Genomic DNA, 22,940 nt, shown 5'->3' with positions numbered 1-22,940 from the left:
CAGAGTGAGAATACTCAAGCATTTCCGCTCAAAATAAAACTGTTAGTCACAGAGAGGCATTGACTTCTTTTTTTACCAATACTCACAATAAATTGTTACTCTACAAATGTACTGAGTGCTTTCTTTCTATAAGGTAGTTGTACCTAGTACACTATACACACACACACACACACACACACAATCATGGCTTTTATTTACTAGTAATATATGAGTAATATAGGAGGTGATACTGATAAATATTTGAGTCATTAAAATTCATTAAGGTAATTTCTTGTATATAGCCAAACTTATAGTTGGTATAATTAACTGGTCATTTTAAGTTGTAATTAATATAAGATACATTTATGTATTCAAATATGAATTTTATATATGTATATATATGAAAGTTTGGTGACCCATGGAGACTAGTAGTTATATCCAGAATCAAGGCGGCGAGCTGGCAGAAATTTTAGCACGCTGGGCAAAATGCTTAGCGGTATTTCGTCTGTCTTTAAGTTCTGAGTTCAAATTCTGCCATGGTTGACTTTGCCTTTCATCCTTTTGGGCTTGATAAATTAAGTACCAGTTGCATAGTGGGGTCGATCTAATCGACTGGCCCCCTCCCCCAAAATTTCAGGCCTTGTGCCTAGAGTAGAAATGAATACAAGATATATAAATAATGTATGAAGAAATAAACTTTTAGTTATAACTTTCTCATCTTATGCTTCTCGAGTAGAAATTGCATATTAAAAGATAGCTTGCCTTAACATTAAATAAAAGAAATATTTATATAGAAAAGAAAAGCAATTGGTTTGGATCATAAATAAATTTAAAACTTTCAGCTACTGACTACATTCATCTTGCAGGAAATAACCCAATTTTCTTAAAAGTAGCAGCAAAAATAATACGCTTGTAATTGAAATATCTTTCTCTCTCTTTCTCTCTACCCTTTCCCTCTGTTTCTCTGTCTGTCTCTTTCTCTCTCCCTCTCTCTGTCTGTCTGTCTCTTTCTCTCTCTCTCTCTCTCTCTGTCTTTCTCTCAGTGCGTGTGTGTCTTTTTTTTAGTTGAACTGGGGTAGATTAAACCCTGAATATTCAAATTTTAATTTTCTGATCTGTTACATCCTCCTTTCTGATGCTCTTCTTTCTCACTTTGTAATCAGTAAGCTAATTTTAAAGAAAGTGACAAGATTCCAGCGTATAAATATAGCTATTTAATTTGTTTCAGACGCAGACTCTGTTATGTCTCATTCCTGTGTATTTGTATCTCTTTCTCACAGGTAAAAAAAAAAAAAGAAGTAATACGTAGATGTGATTGTTTGAATTGAAAGATACAAAGTTGAATTAAATATTTGCAGTCAGGACGTTCACCTTGTAGTTGCACTGCAATGATGTGTCTCTAATCAATTTTTCTGATAGGACAGCTAAAAAGATGCAGTGATATTCCAGGTAGACTATCAATACAGCTGAAATTCTACTGCGCTATATCAATACAATAAACAATGCTGGTAGTTGATGCTAAGCATTTACCAGAATTAAGTTCTAGTTCAGCTAAAGCAAGCTATTCATGGTTGAACATATCTGAATGAAGCACTTCTATCTTTGGATTGTTAGTTCACTGTTGTTAATTTTGATGGTAATCTGATTTTATGTAATGCACCAAACAAATTGATTGGACAGTGAGTCAGTGATGCTGGCTCTGTGTTAAGTCACAGTCAGAGGATCAAAGAACTTAATAATCAGCCAACAGAACTCTTTTTGAAAGACCCTCATATTCTTGATCATTCTAGCTTGGTTGCTTCTTAATATCTAGTCTAGTCAAGTAAAATGAATGATTGCAGTTTTTTCCCCTTATGTTTAGAGCATAGGATTACATTAGATATACATGGAGAATCTGAATGGTAGACTAACTTGAGAAAAAGTAAATTATCTGAGTTGCAATAGGCTGTAGTGCATCATAGCTATAAGCATGTGATGGTTGAGACAGAGACATGTGATTGTTGATGGGGCTGGGGTGATCATGTGATGGTAATTACAGTAAAGGTAGGTGATTGTCCTTTGGATATGTACTGGTGGTGGAAAATAGCTACTGTAGAGGTAAGATGGCAATGCTATGGACATGTGATGGTAGTAAATGGTGGCTAGCTTTGTGGTAAAGGATAGTGGTATGGACATGATAGTAGCAAAATGAATGGTTGCCACAGTAGTTGGGGGTGGTGGTGGTAGAGATGGTAGTGGATGGTAGCTAAACTAGGAGTAAGCAATAATGAAATTGATATGTGATGGTTGTGAATGATTCATGCAGTAGCAGGAGGTGATAGTGGTATGGACATGTGATGGTAGCAGATGGTAGCTCCAACAGTGTTAGGTGATGATAGCTACAGTAGCTGCAGATGATTGAAGGTATTATTATGTGCTGGTTTAAGATGGCAAGCTAGTAGAATCGTTAGTACTTCGGGCAAAATGCTTAGCAGCATTTCATCTGTCCTTGCATCCTGAGTTCAAATTCTGCTAAGGTCAACTTTGCTTTTCTTCCTTTCAAGGTTAATAAATTAAGTACCAGTTGAGCACTGGGGTTGATGTAATCGACTATCCCCTCCCCAAAATTTCAGGCCTTATGCTATAGTAGAAAGAATTATGTGCTGGTAATGGATGGTAGCCAGAGAAAAGGTAAGGCGATAGTAGTTATATTAATGAGAGGTGATGGTGGTATGGACATATAATGATAGTAGGTGTGGTAGCTAGCAGAGAGGTGTATGATAGGATGTCTACATGTGATAATAGTGATTGGTGTTCTAGAAGTAGGTCATGATGGTATGAACATCGGAATAGATAATCAGAGCTATGTAAGATAGGGGAGTCTGAATGTTTCTATGAAAAGGTTATGTAGTATCAATGTTATGCTATCAAGAAACTTATGATTATATGCAATTTCCCATTGATTTTTGCTTTTAATACATGGATGATATTTTGTTTGGAAAACACGAAATCATTCCCATTTGAAGTGTTGCTATATATATTCCCAAACTGGCCATGATCAAGTGAACTTGTGGTCTATTGTAATCAGCCCTAGACTACATTACTCACTGCACTTCTTTTTTTTTATTAAAGACAGTAAGATGTGTTTAGAGGAGATATGGCTGCTATTTCTAGCAGGTAAGAGTGACTCATGCTGTTGGTTGTTGATAACAGTGTTGGTCAAGTCTTTGAGCAGATGTTTGGCATGGAGGGTTAAGGTTGTCTGAAGCTTTCAATCAACATTTTATTTGTTGCTATTCCTGTCTTCATTGTATGTTGTCCTGGTGTAATATTATATTAAAAACATGGTTAAAAGAACTTGTCAGAGATTTGTTAAGTCTATTGAACTGCTCTAGTAACTGCATAGAACCTCTTTTGCTTGTGTTATTTGTGGTGCAGCAGATTTTACATGAGTGAATTACTGGCCCGAAAGTTATATGTTACTTGTTATTGTTAATAATTTCAGTAATTCTTGTTAAGTATTTTGGTAAAGTCTGCTTCTCTATTAGATTTGTTGGCTGTTAACCATTTCTGTACTGTAGTTAAGTATTGAATCACTAAGTTGAACTAACAGTCCTTATATTCTAATTTCATTGCCTGAATTGATTCCAAAACAGGTTCTTCTCTCATGGTTATCTAACATTAGCTATTCAAACATGTTATTTTTTTGTTTTTTAAATGTCTTGTTTTTGTTAATGTTTTATAGAATAACAACAATAATTTGCCGATATTTACCATTATTGCTTTGCTCTGTTCTGGAACAGTTTGATTTTGAATTTAGTCGAGGCCATTGAACTGTCACAAAACATTTTAGTATAGTCACCAGACATTTAGTAAATATTTGCCAATCTTTAATGGCATATTTTTTCTTATCATATTTCTTACATTTCTTATAAATTTGGCTTATGTAGTTCCACATATAGTGTAATCCCTGACATTAGAGCTGTAGCAATGAGTTCAATTCTATCTGCAAGAGAGTTTTCTAGTTGAGATGGTATCTTATAATAATGTTAGATTACAGCATAACATAACAATTTCATTTCATTCTTCCTCATTAGTGAAATGTTATAGTTTCATTTTAATATAGACTAATTCTCTCTCTTACATTCTACTCAATAATGGTTGGGAACATTATCTAATAACCTAGTTAATCTTTAAAGATTTGTCTTCAATCCCTATCAATCTTATGATTTCTGTATAAACTTTTTCTATTTCTAATCCAGTCATTGTCATATTCTATCGGCTACATGATGTTTTTGTTTTTTCCTTCATGATTTCCTTCCAAAACATCATTTTAAACCACTATCCTTCATGGTTATTGAATGTGAGAAGAGATCATATATTATTCTAATCTCTGTTAGAATTTATATGCTTATGCATGAGTGATTTATTGTTAAAGCATTGTTGTGATATTTTCTCTGATAGCTTCTATCATGATAGAGGTCAATTCTGTCACATCATTTCTTATCACGCACTGTTAATATCAATACCTATTTCATCATTCAGTTGTCTTTCCTCTTCTATTAACCTTACTACACTAACTGTTGCTCCTCTCAACTGACCCAACCTCTATTGCATCCACTTAAATACATATCTCATGCATGTTTGATTTTCATTTGCTGCACCTGATTCTGCAAACACTGTTCAATTCTTCCACTCTTTGATATCTTCCTTCTTCACTATCTTCCCACTAACTCTAAACTCACAACAATCCAGACTAAACATTAACTACCAATTTCAGTCCCATATCATGTTTTCCTTTCCTCCTCAAATGAATATGCATTAACCCTTTAGCATTCAGGTTGCTGTATCAAATGTAATGTTAATTTATTAACATTGTTTTGAATCAATCATGCATTATCTTGTAATTTTGAGATTTTGATGATGTGATTACTTATTTTTAGAATGACACTGTAGGGTAGGTGAAAGGGGCCAGATCATGACAGTTTGAGCATAAAAGAGTTAGAATATATGGGTTGGATATGGCCAGTTTAAATGCTAAAGGATTAAATGACCTTATTTGTTGTTACTAATAAAACCAAACCATTTCCCATAACACTTTTTATTTATCCATCTTGATTATTTTATTTTTATAGTTTCTGTATTATTTTAATAAGTTTCCGTAATATTTTAATTACATTATTTTAACAAAGTTATGATTTATGAATATAGTTTTGAATATTTTTGTAAATGCTTAATGAATTTGAAAATTAAATATTAATCAGCATCAAATATTTATTAAAGTTTTGCAAAAAATTTAATATTTTGCATTGATTTTAAAACAAGCAAAACTCCTAACAATGTTTTAATTAATTTCTTTTTGGGGTGATGGTTTCTGAAATGTATTTTTCTTTAATCTTCTTGTCCTAGAGGACAGATGTGTAGTAGAGGTAGGTAAAATTAGATTTGCTTCTATAAAATACTTGCTATGGAACAATAGGATTTCACCACTCCTTTATTCAGTTTTGCTAATTGTCAGAAATCTAATTTAAGTGTCAGCCCCTCAAAGATAATATCTACGTTATAGTCAACCCTTTAAGAACTTATTAAAATATAGACATTTTAACTTTTCACAGGTAAATATAACAGTATGAGAAAGGAGATTACGTTGGCATATATACCTACAATGATATGACTTAATTCAAAAGATTCATATTTTATACTACTCTTTGATCAGCATGGTACACACACACACACACACACACACACGTAATACCTGCATGCATTACACTTCTAGTATTACCCAAGGAGGCCTTGTAAAAGCTTCTTGTATCACACTTACTACACAGATGAGCATTAGTTTGTGCAATGATCTTAATTTCCCTGTTGGGGAATATCAAAACAGATATGATGATATATTTAAAGAAGTTATGTTCGAGGCACCAGAATGAAGTGAAGATGAGATTCCTGGAATTTCGTGATGTTTTTGATTGTGAAATAGTTTCATGGTAGAGGTTAATCCAAGAGAAAAATGAACCAAAGTATATAGTTGTATCAAAAATATATAACCACTTATTGATCTGTTTTGGAGCTCACTGATTAGAATAAATTAGCTTTATGAGATAATCTTTGCTAGATAATATGCCAGCATCTTGTATACATCATAATTTTGAGCTAACGATAAAACCCACTATGTGGTTACCAGCCCTTTGAGAAAGAGCAGCCAAATCTACATATCACACCTTACCATCTTCAAAAAAAAGAATGTATTGAATAATGTAATTCTAGACACACTATGCATGAAAAATGTAAACAGGATGGTCATGGCTGGAATGCATTTGATTGTATGTCTGCTTGACTAAGAATAACCTGCAGACTAAATAACAAGAACAATGCATAATTGCCATGTTTATTTAAATTTGCTTTTATTATTAGCATCATTGTATTACTGAAGACTTGGTGTTTTGATTCACTTTATTACAAGTTAAGATCTGAAAGATATTCTGTCAGAATATAAAGACATTGTCAAATAAACATATACACTTGAATATATTATATAAATTGTATGAAATGAAGTCTATGAGCTGCTTAGATAGCTCATTAAATTTAGTATAGTTTGCAAATTTAGATAAATTTCTGCACCATTAAATATCGTTGATAGTTTCTGTAACCTAGATGATCTATGTAATGGACTGGCGTGGCTGTAGTGGAAAGTATCGTAGCTCGAGCAAAGAAGTGGGTAGCGAAGTTCAAGAAGCAGTTAACAACAAAGCCCCCACCCAACTTCCTCTCTGTCTGTAAGAAATATATTACATGTTATTGAAACATGAATATTAAATGTGAAAGATCTGTGGGCCATGAACAGAAATGAGTGAAGCATGGTTTGTCAGTTGTGAATGCTATCATCATCATCATCATCATTTAATATCCACTTTCCCATGCTTGCATGGGTCGGGTGGAATTTTTTGAGCAAGATTTCCTACAACTGAATACCCTTCTTGCCTGTTACCAGCTTTCACTTATTTCCAAGCAAGATATTATTTTCTCATAGCTAGATGTTTTTGCATAGAAATATGGGAATCAAGATTATTACTTGCATGATTCTGATGCCTTTTTACACCCATCATGAGATGTGTAGATAAGGGTATGTGCATGGAAGTTTTGAAGGATGTAGTGTCTTGACAGCTAGCAACTGATGCAGGTAGTTTGTCCCATGGTTCAGCAATTCTGAGCATGGAAAAATGTTTCCAAAAGTTATGAATGCTGTGTTGTTTTTTGATTTTGTAAGCATGTCCATGAGTGTTAGACATATGGAATTCAAAAAGGTGCCCAAGATTGTTGTTAGGAAGATGGGGGATAATCTTGCTGGTGTCTACCTGCCAGATGTCAGTGTCAGCTGTCAGATGTCAGAGCTTTAATGCCCAGGGAAGCAAAATGTTCAGAGTACTGATAGTGGGTATTCATCTGGTTGCACATTTCTTAACATGGATAAATAGATTCTAAAATGTCTTTTTGATAATTTCTTAGTATGTAATTGGTTGTGGTTTAACCTCAGATTAGCCCCAGTAGGGCAGACCGATGATCAAATGCATTACAGTCATGACAATTTCATCTTATTTTTTTCAGACTATGCTATTCAATGTTACTTTTCTTATTTTTAATGGTACAGTGTGATTTAAGGAATGGATGTTCTCCAGTTAGTTTAATGATGTATGATAGTGTTGATGTTTTAAGAAAATTCTTGTCTCTTTAAAAAAAAAATCTTTTTTTTTTTCTATAGAAAGTTCTTCAGAAATACTGCAAAGTCTTCTGAAATTCTATTGACTCAAGATGATCAGATATTTTTATCTACATCTACTTAACTCATTAAAATGGAACCTACTGCGATGAATACAATCTCAAGAATATTCTAGAACATATAATAATACATTTGTTACAATGTGAAGCATCTTGAGACAGCTTGTAGGAAATATATTGATTACTTAGAATGTGTGTGTGTGTGTGTGTGTGTTAGTTGATTATATATCAAAATATAGGATGTTTATCAAGTAACTCCAACTAAAACTTATAATCATTGTCATCATCACAATTATCAGTACCAACATTTCATCATCTCTCTCCACATCTACTGTGTCATCTGTTATAGGTGTCCTCTCTATTTCTATTTTCTATTCCATACTATTACTATAAATCACTTCTGTCTATTGGCAAATGTTGCTGAATGACTGAGATATTTGCTTTTGCAGTCATTTATTCCCAGATTTTATCCTTCTACCTGGCATCTTGAGCAAGTGTCTTTATCACAACCTAAGGTCTACTCAAACTTTGTGAATGAAATTAGGTAGATAGATGGAAGCCCATCAGATGCATTGTACCAGTTCTTCAATGGTCCAGATTTGTCACTTATTGTATCATGTTGATTTGGCTTGAGAATTATATTACACATGTCTGTGGAATATTCAACCTCTCACATAAACATTTATTTAACAAATCAGAGACTAAGTTGATCCAACTGAAACTGATGGAGGATCACTCATTGGCAGGCAAAAGAGTTGTTATTATTTTCCACCAGCATCACTACCAACATGGTCATTTTCATCACAGTTTACATCTCTTTAATATTATAATGATTTTCCCCCTTCTTGTGTTCCTTATTAATTGCATCAGCATCAGTATATTTCTGGTACTTATTTGATTAATACCCTGTCCATAAGCAGTTATTCATTCAAGGAATTGTGAACTCCAGAGTTAGCTTTTATCATTGTCCTATTTTATACAGTTTATCCCATTCTCAAGAAAGCAACTTCTTTGATTCTGCTATTTACTGATCTTTTACTCTTACTTCCAGCTTAATGGTAACAAAACAATTGTCTCCTCATTCATTAATTTGAATCATTCTCCCACCTCAATGACCACCAGTATCTGTCTCTGTTTCCACAGAGATAGATACACTGGAGACTTGTTCATACATACTCATTTGGGAAAGTTAACAAAAACATTATCAAACTTGACATCAGTAAACTGTGTCTGATTAGAATAAGAGTCTCATAGCTAAGCTAATCTGCCTATGGGTTCCATCCATCATTTATTTCGAGTTTAAATTTTTTCTTGAACTGCTTCTTTGCTCTGTGTGCTGCCAGTGTTTTTTCTCACTGCATTACTCCACCCCCACTTTTCCTCTGTACATTAACAAACCTTGATGTCACTTCTAACAATACATACTCCTGTATAAAAATTACTACCATCACTCTTCCTTAGACTTCTGCACAAAGGTGTCATCCACACACAACTTGCATTGACTTCATGAACTTAGTGTTTGAGATATAGTTTTAACAATATTATATATGTCAACATATATAATATAAGGCAGCAAGCTTGCAGAACTGTTGGCATGCCAGGCGAAATACTAAGCGTCATTTTACCTGTTGCTACATTCTGAGTTCAAATTTCACTATGGTCAACTTTGCCTTTCATCCTTTCAGGATTGATAAATTAAGTACCATAGGTGCAGGATGACTGTGTAGTAAGTAGCTTGCTTACTAACCACATGGTTCTGGGTTCAGTCCCACTGTGTGGCACTTTGGGCAAGTGTCTTCTATTATAGCTTTGGGCCAACCAAAGCTTTTAGTAGACGGAAACTGAAAGAAACTCATTGTATATATGTATGTGTTTGTGTGTCTGTGTATGTTCCCCCACCATTGCTTACAACTGATGTTGGTGTGTTTACATCCCCGTAACTTAGTAGTTCAGCAAAATGGACCAATAGAATAAGTACTGAGCTTACAAAGAATAAGTCCTGGGGTCGATTTCTTCAGCTAAAGGCAGTGCTCCAGCATGGCTGCAGTCAAATGACTGAAACTAATAAAAGAATAAGGAATATTCAGATATTGTGAGGTCTAGCATCTGTAGGGAATTGGGAGGTTTTAAGTGTGCATTATGAACAGAAACCTTGAAAACATCAATAAGGACATAGCAGTCCTTTCAATTACATAAGCATACACTCACTACACATGTGAAACCAGTATTGTACCATACAACCTCTCTAGTCATGAACGACACTTAACAAAACCTTCAAAGTCACCAGATGCCAGACCTCACAGCATCTAATGATTTTTCATGATGACATATATGAAAAGAATCAAAGATCCTTCCTGAACCATTGGCTCATAAGGCTGGTTTCTCAGTTTCTGTGGTGTATATATATTCCCCCACTGCATGGGACACTGGTCCATCACAGGATAACTCATTTTTTCCAGCTAAGTGGACTGGACTAATGTGAAATGAAAGGTTCTCCTCAAGAACCTTTCATTTCACATTAGTCCAGTCAAGAACACAATACATTGCCCGATCCAGGAACTGAAACAACACTCTTATGACCATGAACACAACACCCTAACCACTAAGCCATGTGCCTCCATGATGACATATATAATATTACTAAAACTCCTTTTCAGAAATCCCTTCAACTCAGGTCAATTGCTAACCATATACTTAGTTCAAGTAAGGACCATATTGGAATACAGTTCACATTTCTGTGACAATATTGTTTTCTGCTCACTCAAACCTAGACTGCATCCACAAACAGGTCATCTGGCTGATTGATAAAGATTTACTCACTACCACATTCAGACCACAAATGTACTGTTTCTTCTCTCGTCTACTACTACTACTACTATCACTACTCCTCCTGAACTAGCCAACTCTATATCATCTCTAACCTGGCCCACCCAGCTGTTGACTATTCTCTGCTCATGTCTGGCCTGTTACTCACCAGTTCCTGCACTAAAATCTTTGTAATTACTATCTATATATGGCATGTTCTGAATTCACTTTTCAACCTCCCTCTCTTTCTCTCTCTCTCTCTCTCTCTCTCTCTCTCTCATTGCATGTGTGTATGATTCAAAATCTTATGCTCTAACTCTTGGATGCATGTTCAATTCATCTGTTCTTTACATATATTGAATAGGAATCATACACACATACATGTACATTTACACACATAGACACACACACATGCACACACCAGTTTAGAAAATATCTCAACCATATTCTATAGATATAGTGTCAGGTAGATTCAGTAATAAATTCTTCCCCTTGACCTTGGGCTATGAATCAATAATTATTGTCTGCCATTCTTCCAACACATTGTTCACTCCATTAACATGTTGTTCACTCTTCTGCTATTAGCTTTTACTCTCATTTTAATGTCTATTGTTGTTAACACTCTTTTAAAGATTCCTTTTCTTCACACATCATTGATCTAACTCGAATCCACCTCAATTCACCACCCAACCCTTCTACTGTAAACATCCCCCCACCTTACTCTGACCAACTCCTTCTGTCCTCCACATTGTGTTTCAATTAGCATTAAAACTTTCATGTGAAACTCAACATTTCAAAAAAACAAAAAAAAAAAAAAGGGAAAAAAAAAAAGCCAAAAAAACCCACACATTTTCTCATCTGACAATGGAACTACAATTTCAATTGGGGAAGTCAATAGTTTGAAAATTAACTCAGTTTTGTCTGTTGCTTCATTTTGATTTGTAAATTTTTTTTTTTGTTAGTATATTTATCTCTACATAAACTATTCTTCTGTTCATATGATTTATTACTGAAGCATGATTAAACTGATATTATATTCCCTACACCTCTTCCCCACATTTTTTCTTTACTTGTTTCTACCATTTTTTAAAACAAAATTCAAGCGCAAACCAATGAAGGAGTCTCTACATACATTATTGCTTACCAGTTAGAAATAGCAACTACATCCCCTTAAATCACACTCCACTGTCTTAGAAAAGAGCATGTTGTATTATGTTGTTCTAGATTTCACACACATAGGACAGAGAGGATAGTCATGTCTGAAATGCTTCTGATTATGAGTTTGTTCAGGCTGACCTTAGACTAAACAGCAGCAACAAACTTCAAGTCAGAAATAACAGTCAAATTTTCCTTTGGTCATATCTTACCATCTTAAAGATATTACGAGGTGGTATCAAAAGGTTCCTGGACTAGATAGATTAAAAATAGCTTATTTACCTAAGTTTTAACTTAACCAGGTGCAGGAGTGGTTGTGTGGTAAGCAGCTTGCTTACCAACCACATGGTTCCGGGTTCAGTCCCACTGCGTGGCACTTTGGGCAAGTGTCTTCTACTATAGCCTTGGGTCGATCAAAGCCTTGTGAGTGGATTTGGTAGACAGAAACTGAAAGAATCCCACCATATATAGATATATATGTGTGTGTGTGTGCGTGTTTGTCCCCACAACATCACTTGACAACCGATGCTGGTGTGTTTACGTCCCCGTAACTTAGCGGTTCGGCAAAAGAGACCGATAGAATAAGTACTAGGCTTACAAAGAATAAGTCCTGAGTCTATTTGCTCGACTAAAGGCGGTGCTCCAGCATGGCCGTAGTCAAATGACTGAAACAAGTAAAAGAGCAAAAAGAGAGTAAAAGAGCAAAAGTGACAAAATCACAGACTATAGCATACACATGATCAGGAAAACACAAATTTCACAACTTGCAAAGTAAACACAGTGATGTCACTCAGCACACTGCCTCATGAAGGTCACTGCTAGCTCTCACTGCACATGCAACTATGTGCTACCATCTGTTGGTGCTCTACGGAGCTAGTCCAGGGATTAAGACTACATTAGGATAAAGATCATTCCCAAGTCATATAAACTTGTAGGTCTAGTTTCCTGTTTTCTATGGCACATAAATTCTCTCCTGAATGGGATGGCAGCCCATTGCAGGATTACTCATTTTTACCAGTTTATTGGACTGGAGCAATGGAAAATGAAGTGTTTTACTCAAGAACACGTCACCCGGTTGAAGATTTGAAACCGCCATTTTACAATCATGAGTCTAACACTCTAAACACTAAACTACATGCTTCCACAAGATTACATTAGGTAATATAATATGTACATGATATCTTTTGGAGGGAGCAAAAATTGAATGACCATGGCTGGAAAGTTATTGATTGTAGATCAGCTCAATCAGGACTACATCAAACTTCTGTCTACAATATTTCTTTTTGGTTTAGTTGTTTTATTTTATCTAATTTGATATCTTACTTTGTTCAAATTCTGCCAAGGTCAATTTTCCATTTCATCCTAACCAAGGATCTTAGAAAGGAGTACCAGTAAAGTAGTGGGCTTAATTTAATTGACCATACTTCTCTGAAACATCATTGACCAAGGCCAAGTATCTATATTAGATGGCAATATTTGTTTTGTGATTGGATACTTTATTTAATCTAGTTTGATATCTTAGTGTCCAGTGCTCAAAATCTTGCTATTGCTCACTACGTTTTATGCCATTCTATTCCGCAAAATAGATACCAGTAATATTTTGAGGTTAATGTAATCAATCATTCCTTACTTTTATAAGTGAATTACTATGGTATTGGATAACCAGTTGAGGGGGTCAACAGTTCTTATTGTATCAGAGCTTTTCATTATTTTTGTTGTTCAGTCCACCACAACTATGGAGTAGATACTCTTATAAGCAGCATGAGCACTGTATATTTAGAAGTTTACTTAGTTTGCAGAGTAACACAAAAACTCACTGCATTGCATTCATACCTGAAAATACTGTAGGTATATCACCTACCATTCACCAGATGTGCTAGTTATAAGGTCACCAAATGTGCTAGTTACAAGGTCGTCAAAAGTGCTATTTATAGGGTCCCTGGATATGCCATTTACAGGATCCCTAGATGTATCGTTTACTGGGATCACAAGAAGTGTCATATACAGGACCACCAGATGTACCATTTTCTGTTGTATATAACTTAGTGATGATCCGTTATATATAAATTACACATGTTGACTGTTTTATTAGTTACATATATTTGTTATGTTCAGTATTATTTACTGTTAAATTTGTTACACTCAGTAATACAGACTTTTACATTGATTATACTCAGTATTACATAATGTTGCATCTGTTAAACTCAGCATTATACGCTTCTGTATCTGTCGTTCTGTCGTTCTCAGTGTTAGACTCTTATTTCTGTTTTAATTACTGAATATTTTATTTAATTATGATTTCTGTCTCTTATGCTCACTTCTTGTATGATATATGTTATATCTACTATTTACTACACATTCTGGTATGTATTGGTATTATTTATAGCCAATGAGGAGACAGTTGTATTCAAAGTTAGATATTCAATAATGTCTACAATCAATCATTATTCTAATTTTGTTTGTCTCATTAGCTTGCCAAACAAGAGGAGGAGTTGCGTATGGAAGAAGAAGCTTACTATGAAGCTAGAAGAGAGGCTGCACGGATAGTACGGCTTCAGCGTATTGCTAAGGAACAACAAGCTACTAAAACTCACACAGACCGTTCCTGGTTAGGGGATAACGAAAATGACTGGGACGTGTAAGTATACCTTAGTTTAATATGTAGAACTGTTGTTTTAACGTTGCTTAAATGTCTGCATCTCAATAACTTGTAATTCTATGTTTGTAGGAAAATGTCTTATACAGCACGTACACCTAACTGACATCAACTACCTTTCCCATTGTGTCTTTATAATAGAACACTTAAAGGAAGCAGTAGATTGGCAGAAGTGATAGTTCAACAGACTTGAATTAATGTTCTGTCAGGGTTAACTTAGTCTTTCATTCTCATGAAATCAATAAAATAAAGTACCACTCAAGTATCAGGAAACAACATAATCACTTATACACTTCTTTCCATATTTATGGATTTGTATTTATGTCAGAAATCAGAGGATTGTTTTAAAGTAAACTTCTGTCATGTATTAAAGAACCATATTATTAAACAGAACACTTGTTATTTTACCCATCTTTTAGTCAGTGGAACTCTCAAAGACATGTTAGGGAAAAGGTTTCTCACACATTGTCTCTTTTCTTTTCTCTTTTCTACTTTTCAAAGGATCATAATTAACTTAAATTCCTTGATTATAGCTTAATAGATTACTTGGATCATCTAACCATTGTGCTAAATAGCTTATAAGCTACATGATCCCTTTAGATCCTTTGATTAAAACAACAACTATTGAACTATATTGAGTAGATTAAACTGGTTTGTGTTAGTGGCATGTAAAAGCTCCCATTACACTCTTAGAGTGGTTGGCATTAAGAAGGGCATCCAACCATAGAAACCATGCCAAATCAGACTGGAGTCTGGTGCAGCTCCTCAGCTTACCAGCCTTGGTCAAACCATCCAACCCATACCACCATGGACAATGAACGTTAAATGATGGTGATGGTGATGATGATGATGATGATGATGATGATGATGATGATGATGATGAAACTCTACTAGCTTATTGAAGCTAACTGCTGACTTTTCCTATTTCTTTCTTTATTTTTCATTTCTTTTTCATTTAGAGCCGGAGGTGAAGATGATTTCGAAATGTTCCTGGCTAGTGTGAAAGCTCGTTCTCTGTCAGCAAGGACACAGTTACGTCAAGGTAAGCTACAACTATATATGTCAGTTTATATATTATTACAATATGAAGCTTATATTGCACTGCTTTAAATTCATTGCATTGAGAATTTCTTGTCTTCAAATTATTTTCTAAACTAAATCATTGCCTCATTCATGCTACCGCTATTAAACCAGACTATATTGTCTCACTACTTAGGAAATATATTAAAAGGTTTAGTGACAACACATTTACTTTTATTATATAAACAGTAACTGAAGAAGGATAGACACAGCACAAGAAGACTAGACACATGCATTTTCCTTATTAAATTTTAACTGGTTAGTGGGTTATCGACCATTCCATTATCATCATTAATGTCATCAGTATATATGAGGTCTAATCAATAAGTATCTGGACTTTTGCCGTAGTAGTGAAGCTAAAACGTGAAGAGTGAAGTCGCTGGGCACAAATTGACCTGGGACTCTGTTGTGCATGCTAACTTCTGTTGTTTACAGCAGTGCTTGGAAGGAAGGTGTGTAGTGTGTGATCATTGCATTGACTATGACAAAGTTGTCATGGTGATACCTGCTCAGAGGCCTACACAAAGTTGTAGAAAATGTGTGGAGAGGAGTGTGTGAGCTGCACACAAGTGTATGGAGCAGTTCAGACGTTTCCAAGATGGGTGAAAAAATGTTGATAATGACGAATGTCCTGGGAGTCCTACAACTAGCAGAACTGAGAAAAACATTGCAGCTGTGAGGGCAAACCACCGAATCTCCATCCGTGAGTTATCAGGAGATGTGCAGATAAGTTACAGTTCAGTTCAGTCCATTAGCACTGTAGATTTGGGTATGAGATGCATGTCTGCCAAATTTGTGCCAAAACTGCTTTCAGCTGACTAAAAAGACACTCAGGTTTCAGTTACACAAAATCTCATCTCCTTGGTTGTGTCAAGAACAAGGAAAACTTTTTGAAAACTTTGCGTAGGCTTCTGACCAGGTATCACCAAGCTTTTGGCAAAATTTGATGCAGATTCTCTGCTCAACTTTCTCTGTCATGGTCAGTGCAACAATCACACGCTACACATGTTCCTTCTAAGAACTGCTGTAAACAGCGGAAGTGAGCTAGAACATTAAAACTTAGTGTGCATGCACAGCAGAGCTCAAGGTCAATCTGTGCCAAGTGGCTTCATTCTCTGTGCTTTAGGTTCATTCTCTATAGCAACAGTCCGGATACTTATTGATCATACAACTTTACTTCCATTAAGCTCTATACATTTGCAATAATACTCATTTTTCATTGTTTTTGTAATTTACTAGTGGCTGCAATTTTTCTAAATAGTGTTTTTCAAAGTTGTTGTTCTTTGACACAAACAAATCTTTCTGGAAAAGCTGCTCATTTATAGACTCCACTCTAAATAAACCACTATGTGAATGTTTTCAAACAGGCCTCATCTCCATCACTGCATATTTGATAGTTTTCCTCCACCTTGCTCTAAACACTTAATCATTTCTCATAATGTCTTCACTCTCTGCATTAACAATCTACTTTATTGCTTCAACATTCTTCCTTCTCTTTATGACAATGATTCCACCTCGAATGAGCTTCTACAAGCCAATGAGGGAGTTTCAAGTTACCTGGCCTGCTAGAAATAACAGCCAAATCTTTCTCAAATCATTCTTCACTTTGTTGTAAAAAGAAGACCACACATTAAATAATATAGTCCTAGATGCCCATACCCCTAAAAATGATATAATGGTTATGGATATAATGCTTTTTATCATAGGTATGTTTGACCAGGATTAACCCCAAGCTAAACAACTTTCTTTCTAAAAACAACCTTGAAACCTTTTGTAAGTATACATATCTTCCACAAACAAGGGGCATCAAAACATAATGCAACAGAGATTGGATATCCATCCCCCTCGTCACTCAAATCAGGCCAAGTTACTGCAATTCTTTATATTTACCTTTGCTAATCATGAACAACTGGCAGCTCAAACTATCTTGTGTCATACAAATTTTAACTTAACAATCTCAAAAGCTCTAATATGGTGCAGATGGCAAAGACTGCATCACAAAGATTTGGTTTCTTATTCAAGAACAAAATTCTTGCATAGTTAGTAGCCTTATTAAATTATAAATATTGAAAGCAGTGCACCTGCGCCTCTTCTGGAAAGTAATTCACTTACAAAAACTGAATAGCCAGTGACTTATTAAGCAGTTTCATAAAACAACATCTCTCCTCTTTCATTCACTATCACATCGCCTCTCACCTCTCAGGTCCTTTACAAAATACCGAGTAGAATCTTCCTTTCCTAGAACTACATCGTTCTGTAACTCTTTCCCTATGTTTTTGAGAAAACTGCTGAACTACAAGAGTTCAAAATGAAAATTAACAAACACTAACACACAAGCATGTGCATGCTCACACACACACACACACACACACTCTCTCTCTCTTTCTTTCTCTTTTCCCCTCTCTCTCACACATACATTTTTGAAAACTTCACACACACCAGCACACTTGAACCACTTGTATACCAATGTGCTGTACTCTTCCTATGTCTTTTCTGCTGTAACTACAATGGTAGCTGCTCCTTTATGGCAGCAGGCTGTGTACTAACCCCACCAAGTCAACCTTGTGTACCCTTGCTATGTCTCTTCTTCTGTCATCCTTTCATACTCTATCTCATCCATTAAAAATTCCACATTAAAGCACTTAGCTCAATCTTTCATCTGCTTTGATCTGCAGGACTACAACCATCAGGGATTCCACCATTAATTTTTATTTTTTTCCCTTTCATGCATCAACATTCAAAATCTTACGATGAATTTCATCTGTTTCTGCCTCATCAGTCTCAAAGGCCTACAAAAGTTAAGTCTATGAGGGAGCTGCCAAACCCTTGCATGATCTACTAGAAATAGCTGCCAAATCTTCCTTAACTCTCATCCTAGCATCTTCTAAGAGAAAGGATACATTGAATTATGTGTACCTATGTCTGACTAAAAAACATGATGGTCACAATAGGAATGCCTTTGCAGATCTGCTCAATCTGTACTGACTTCAGGCTAAACAACAACAATAACTACAACAATAAATATAATAGAAATATAAATTTATAACATCTCAGGCTAGATTTCTCTCTAATGATATGTTAATTTAATTTAGGTTTTATTTCATTGGATTTATTAGAATACATCTTTAAAAATCATTTATTATTCAATTATGATTTTGTAACACTAATGTAAAGATTTTAAGTTAACCAATAAATAAATTTAGTGTTTACAGTGTAATGTAAATCTAAAACTGTTGTGTAATATAGTTTGATATCATCATCATCACTACCACAACCATCATGTTTCTTAACTATTCTATTTGATAATGTATGTTTATTGAGTCCCAAAATGTGATGGTAGTTGAGGTTGGGCTCTTAGTTTAGTAAACAAGAATAAAGAAAGGTGAATTTGAATTACTGGTACAATCAATCCAACAGGTTTCTGTACAATTTCCGTATATCCAATTTCACTCACAAGGTATGGGGTGATCCAAGGCTTCAGAAAATGACATTTTCCCAAGATACCACCTCATGGTTGCAAAGTGAACTTCTTAACGATCAACCATACTGTATCCATATACATTCATAGATGCATATGTGAATGTGTGTGTGTGTATATATATATATATATATATATATATATATATATATATATATCCCACCCATGCTAGCATGGAAGATGGACGTTAAACAATGATGATGATGATGATGATGATTGTATACATACATATATTCAGACTGCTGTGTTACACATCAGTATGACCTCTTTGTATAGACATCATCTCATTACTAACTGACCATTCAAAGATCAACAATCAAACACACAATGACTTTTCAAACAATAACACTTGAATGCAATCTTCCTTTTACAAAGACAAGTACATCTAGAAGAATATACTACTGATCTTTGGAGGAAAATATCTCTGGACAATTATTGACTTTTTCAGAGACAATATCGAGCTGCAGTTGACCTTTTTTATGATCACCATGTCGTGACAGTATGACATTTCTATAGTTAAGATGCTGGAACAAACTAATGTTTTTTTTGCATAACTTCTTAAATATATACTGTCTTTCTGTTTGTTCCCCCCCCCCCCCAAGACAAGAATTAACATAATCCTTTCAGAGATAATTTCTACATACAGCTTAAGAGTCATCTGTACCTTTACAACCTAACTGTACAACACTTGCTCTTCATCAATATTTTGATGTAAAAGAATGTCTTTTTCCAAAAACTGGTGGAAACCTGACCTTTCCTAAGATCATAAGTATAACCCTATAAAGGAGCCTTTACAAAGCTACTCTGTATCTTAGAAACAGCAGCCAATTCTCTTCCAGATCACATCTCATTGTCCTAAGTAAGACACATTAAATAATGTAATCTTAGATACACCTAAATTGGTGGTTTGGTCACAGCTAGAATACCTTTGATCATAGGCCTGCTTTGATATTCTTAACATTTAAGTTAATGTAATAGAAACTACTTCAATATTATTTACGGTCAAAGGGCAATGGATTTGGGAGTTGCTTGAAATCACTTGCACCATTTGTTCTGACTCTAGGTTCTGAGTTCAGATCTTGCAGAGGTCAACCTCACCTTTTATCTCTCCTGGATTAATAAAATAAAGTGCCAGTCATATACTTTGCTTGATTTAATTAAATAATGGCTTTTTGCTTAAGTTAGAAATAATATTATATAGAGAAAAAGTGAATCATTGAAATTTGTGTAAAACTAACCACAGTTATTTAACATAACAATTAAAATTGCTGCAAAATTAACTATACAATTATTTAATCTTTTAGCAGTCAAATGTAATGTTTGTTTATTCACATTGTTTTGAATTAATTTTACATTATCCCATAGGTTTGAGATTTTAATGATATAATTGTTTATTTTTGGAATGACATTGCCTGGTAGATGCAAGTGGTCCAATATGACCATTTTGAACATAAAACAGAGTATTTGGGCTGATTCTGGCCAGTTTATAAGCTAAACAGTTAATTCAACATAGATTTTACTTGATTTGTTTATAAACTAACCAATGTGATCTTATTAACCTAAACGTAATATTTTAATGTTAAGATGTAAAAAGACTGTTGATTATTCTTTAACACGTTAACCGCCACAGCCTGTTACTGGAACTTACTGGTGACGCCAAGTATTTCACGAGCTCTTGATCTCAGTGTAGCGACATCTGTGACAGAAGGAGGTGAGTGTGTGTTCAACTTATTTTATAATTAAACTTTAATAGTTAGCACTCCAAGTTATTTAAATATCCTTGAAACCATATCAAAAATATAGAAGAAAATATTTTCTCAAATTACAAAAATGTACCACCACTGGTGCATATAGCAGTTGTGTGAAGTTTGCAATGAACCACCAGTAATACATGTAGCGGTTAACGTGTTAAAAATTAACAACTTTAGACATCTTTGCATTGATTGAAGTAGGTTTGTATTTTTGAGTGTTTTGTTGATAACTGTGATTAACATCATCTGTGCCTAACATTGTTTACAATTGAATAATACTGTGCAGCTAATGGGTGCATGCTTTAAAATGATTTCTTTCTCTGCTTTGTATTTCTCTCGTTTGTCTATTAACTGTGGATTTTACTCCAAACAGCATCTGCAGATGGTCAAAGTACTAGTAGCAGCACAACACATACTCGAGATCGGTCACATACTGAGGCATCTTCCTTAGATCTGGAATGGGATCATGAAGCAGGTTGGTGCTGAAGATGGTCCCTGCTCATTTGCTTAAGCCCACTGCTATTGTAGCTTAGCCGACCAATTTACTGCTTTGTTTCATTAGTTCAGCTTTTTTCTGTTTAACACACACAACTTACCTATATCACTTGCCTTACCACACTGTTTAGTAATTTTGTATTTTATTTCTTGACATATCCTAACACTGCCCAAAATCCACCTACCATGGAGCAGGCCTTTATTAAACTCTTCAAAAGCTAATATTAATTCTTATTTATTTATTTATTTTTTTGCACAACAATTTTATTTTATGTTTCTATTCTACTATTTTGTTATTGTTTCCTTGTGTACCAGTAGTGGATTCCTAGTTCTCACTGAAATATTCATCATTCCATGTTTATTTCCTTGCTATCTTCATGCAATTAGTAATTCTTGTATGTATTGTACTGCAAGCCAGTTAGAAAGCCTGTCTGTCTGTTGATGCACCTGACTAAAATTCTATTTCTAACAGACATTTCGTTTTATTACTCCCATAACATGTTCTGTACATTACTTCAGTGTAATTATCAAAATACTGACATTTGGAGAGAAGGAGAGAAGCATATATATATATATGTTATTATTATTATTATTACTACTGTTATTACTATTTTCTTCAGCATAGTTCAACAAGAACTATTCGTGAAGGAGAACAGTTGCAGTTTTGTTACGTCTTTTCAATATTACATTTTGTTTTTTTCCATTACATTTTGACTCTCTCGGCTAAATCATGACTAAATTTATTAAGTATCAGAGATGTTCTTATTTATATTCTTTATCACACCTGTAAATGGTATATATATCAACAGATGTATATACACATACAAACATGTGCATACCTGTATGTACATATACAAATGCATATACATATACAAATGCATACATGCTTATACATAGATACATTTGTATATATCCAGTCAGGTGCATGCATGAATATAGCTAGATTGCACAGTGTACAATCCAGGTGCTTCTTAGACATGGAAAACATGTGCAAGTGTTTTTGAGTGGGTAACAGCATTGGAGCTGGTGGAATAGACTCAGTGTTGGCAGAGAAACGGTTAAATAAAGTGACTGAGGTAGTAAGAGTATGTGGTAATAATTAAACTTAAACTAAAAATAGGCAACTCAACAAGCAACAGTGATTTCTGTATACATACTACAATCAGACTAACAGATGAACAAAGGACTGTTTTTATGAGACCCTCTTGCAGGCTATCTTGATAGGAAGCAACTAGAACTTTATTATCATGACTGGTAACTTTAATAAATATGCTGGGTACTGCCATGCTGGCTGATTCAGTTGTACATGGAAGCTATGGCTATGTTTCACAGACTGAAAAAAAAAATCAAAACTCAAGGAGTTCTGTGATACAAATGATCTGATGATCTGCGGCATTAACTTCAGAAAACCAGCCAGCCACCTGAACTTAAGTGTCTACACTAATGAAATAGACTTCATACTTACCAGGAAATGGGATCGGTTGATGATTGTGAAAACTGGATCCTTGTTCTCCATGAAGAATTTACTGTCTATTATAGATTAGTGACTAGTGACAGCAAAGTGAGACCTGGATGGACCGAAAGACATACAACAATCTAAAGAATGAAGGTATGGAAACTGAAAGATCCTTTAACCAGACAAATATTCAAAGAAGTACAAAGTGATATATATCTCAAGAACTTATAGTATGGAAAATGACTCAGAGTTTCCACAAGGTAACTTGCTCCAAGCCACAGACCAGATCTGTGAATGAGGCATGATTCCAGTCAAACAGAAGGTAATTTG

The 22,940-nt window shown here is 34.7% G+C and overlaps 1 protein-coding gene across 8 annotated transcripts in view; it reads left to right on the top strand.

Annotated features, from left to right (window-relative positions):
* LOC106871165 (AP-1 complex-associated regulatory protein) overlaps nt 1-22,940 on the top strand; it is a 250,197-nt gene that overhangs the window by 207,454 nt on the left and 19,803 nt on the right. For 5 of the 8 annotated variants that reach the window (XM_052967472.2, XM_052967471.2, XM_052967473.2 and 2 more), the window contains 4 exons: nt 14,166-14,332; nt 15,310-15,392; nt 20,539-20,619; nt 21,033-21,134. In XM_052967472.2, the coding sequence (XP_052823432.1) occupies nt 14,166-14,332; nt 15,310-15,392; nt 20,539-20,619; nt 21,033-21,134 (433 nt within the window). The remainder of the gene's footprint in view (nt 1-14,165; nt 14,333-15,309; nt 15,393-20,538; nt 20,620-21,032; nt 21,135-22,940) is intronic. The other 3 variants (XM_052967474.2, XM_089351435.1, XM_052967475.2) reach the window with 2 other exon arrangements.

This window comes from Octopus bimaculoides, chromosome 4 (genome assembly GCF_046866305.1).
Source record: "Octopus bimaculoides isolate indiv1 chromosome 4, ASM4686630v1, whole genome shotgun sequence".
Lineage (NCBI taxonomy): Eukaryota > Metazoa > Mollusca > Cephalopoda > Octopoda > Octopodidae > Octopus > Octopus bimaculoides.
Note: the sequence above shows the minus strand (reverse complement) of the source record. Positions and strands in the feature narration are given on the sequence as shown.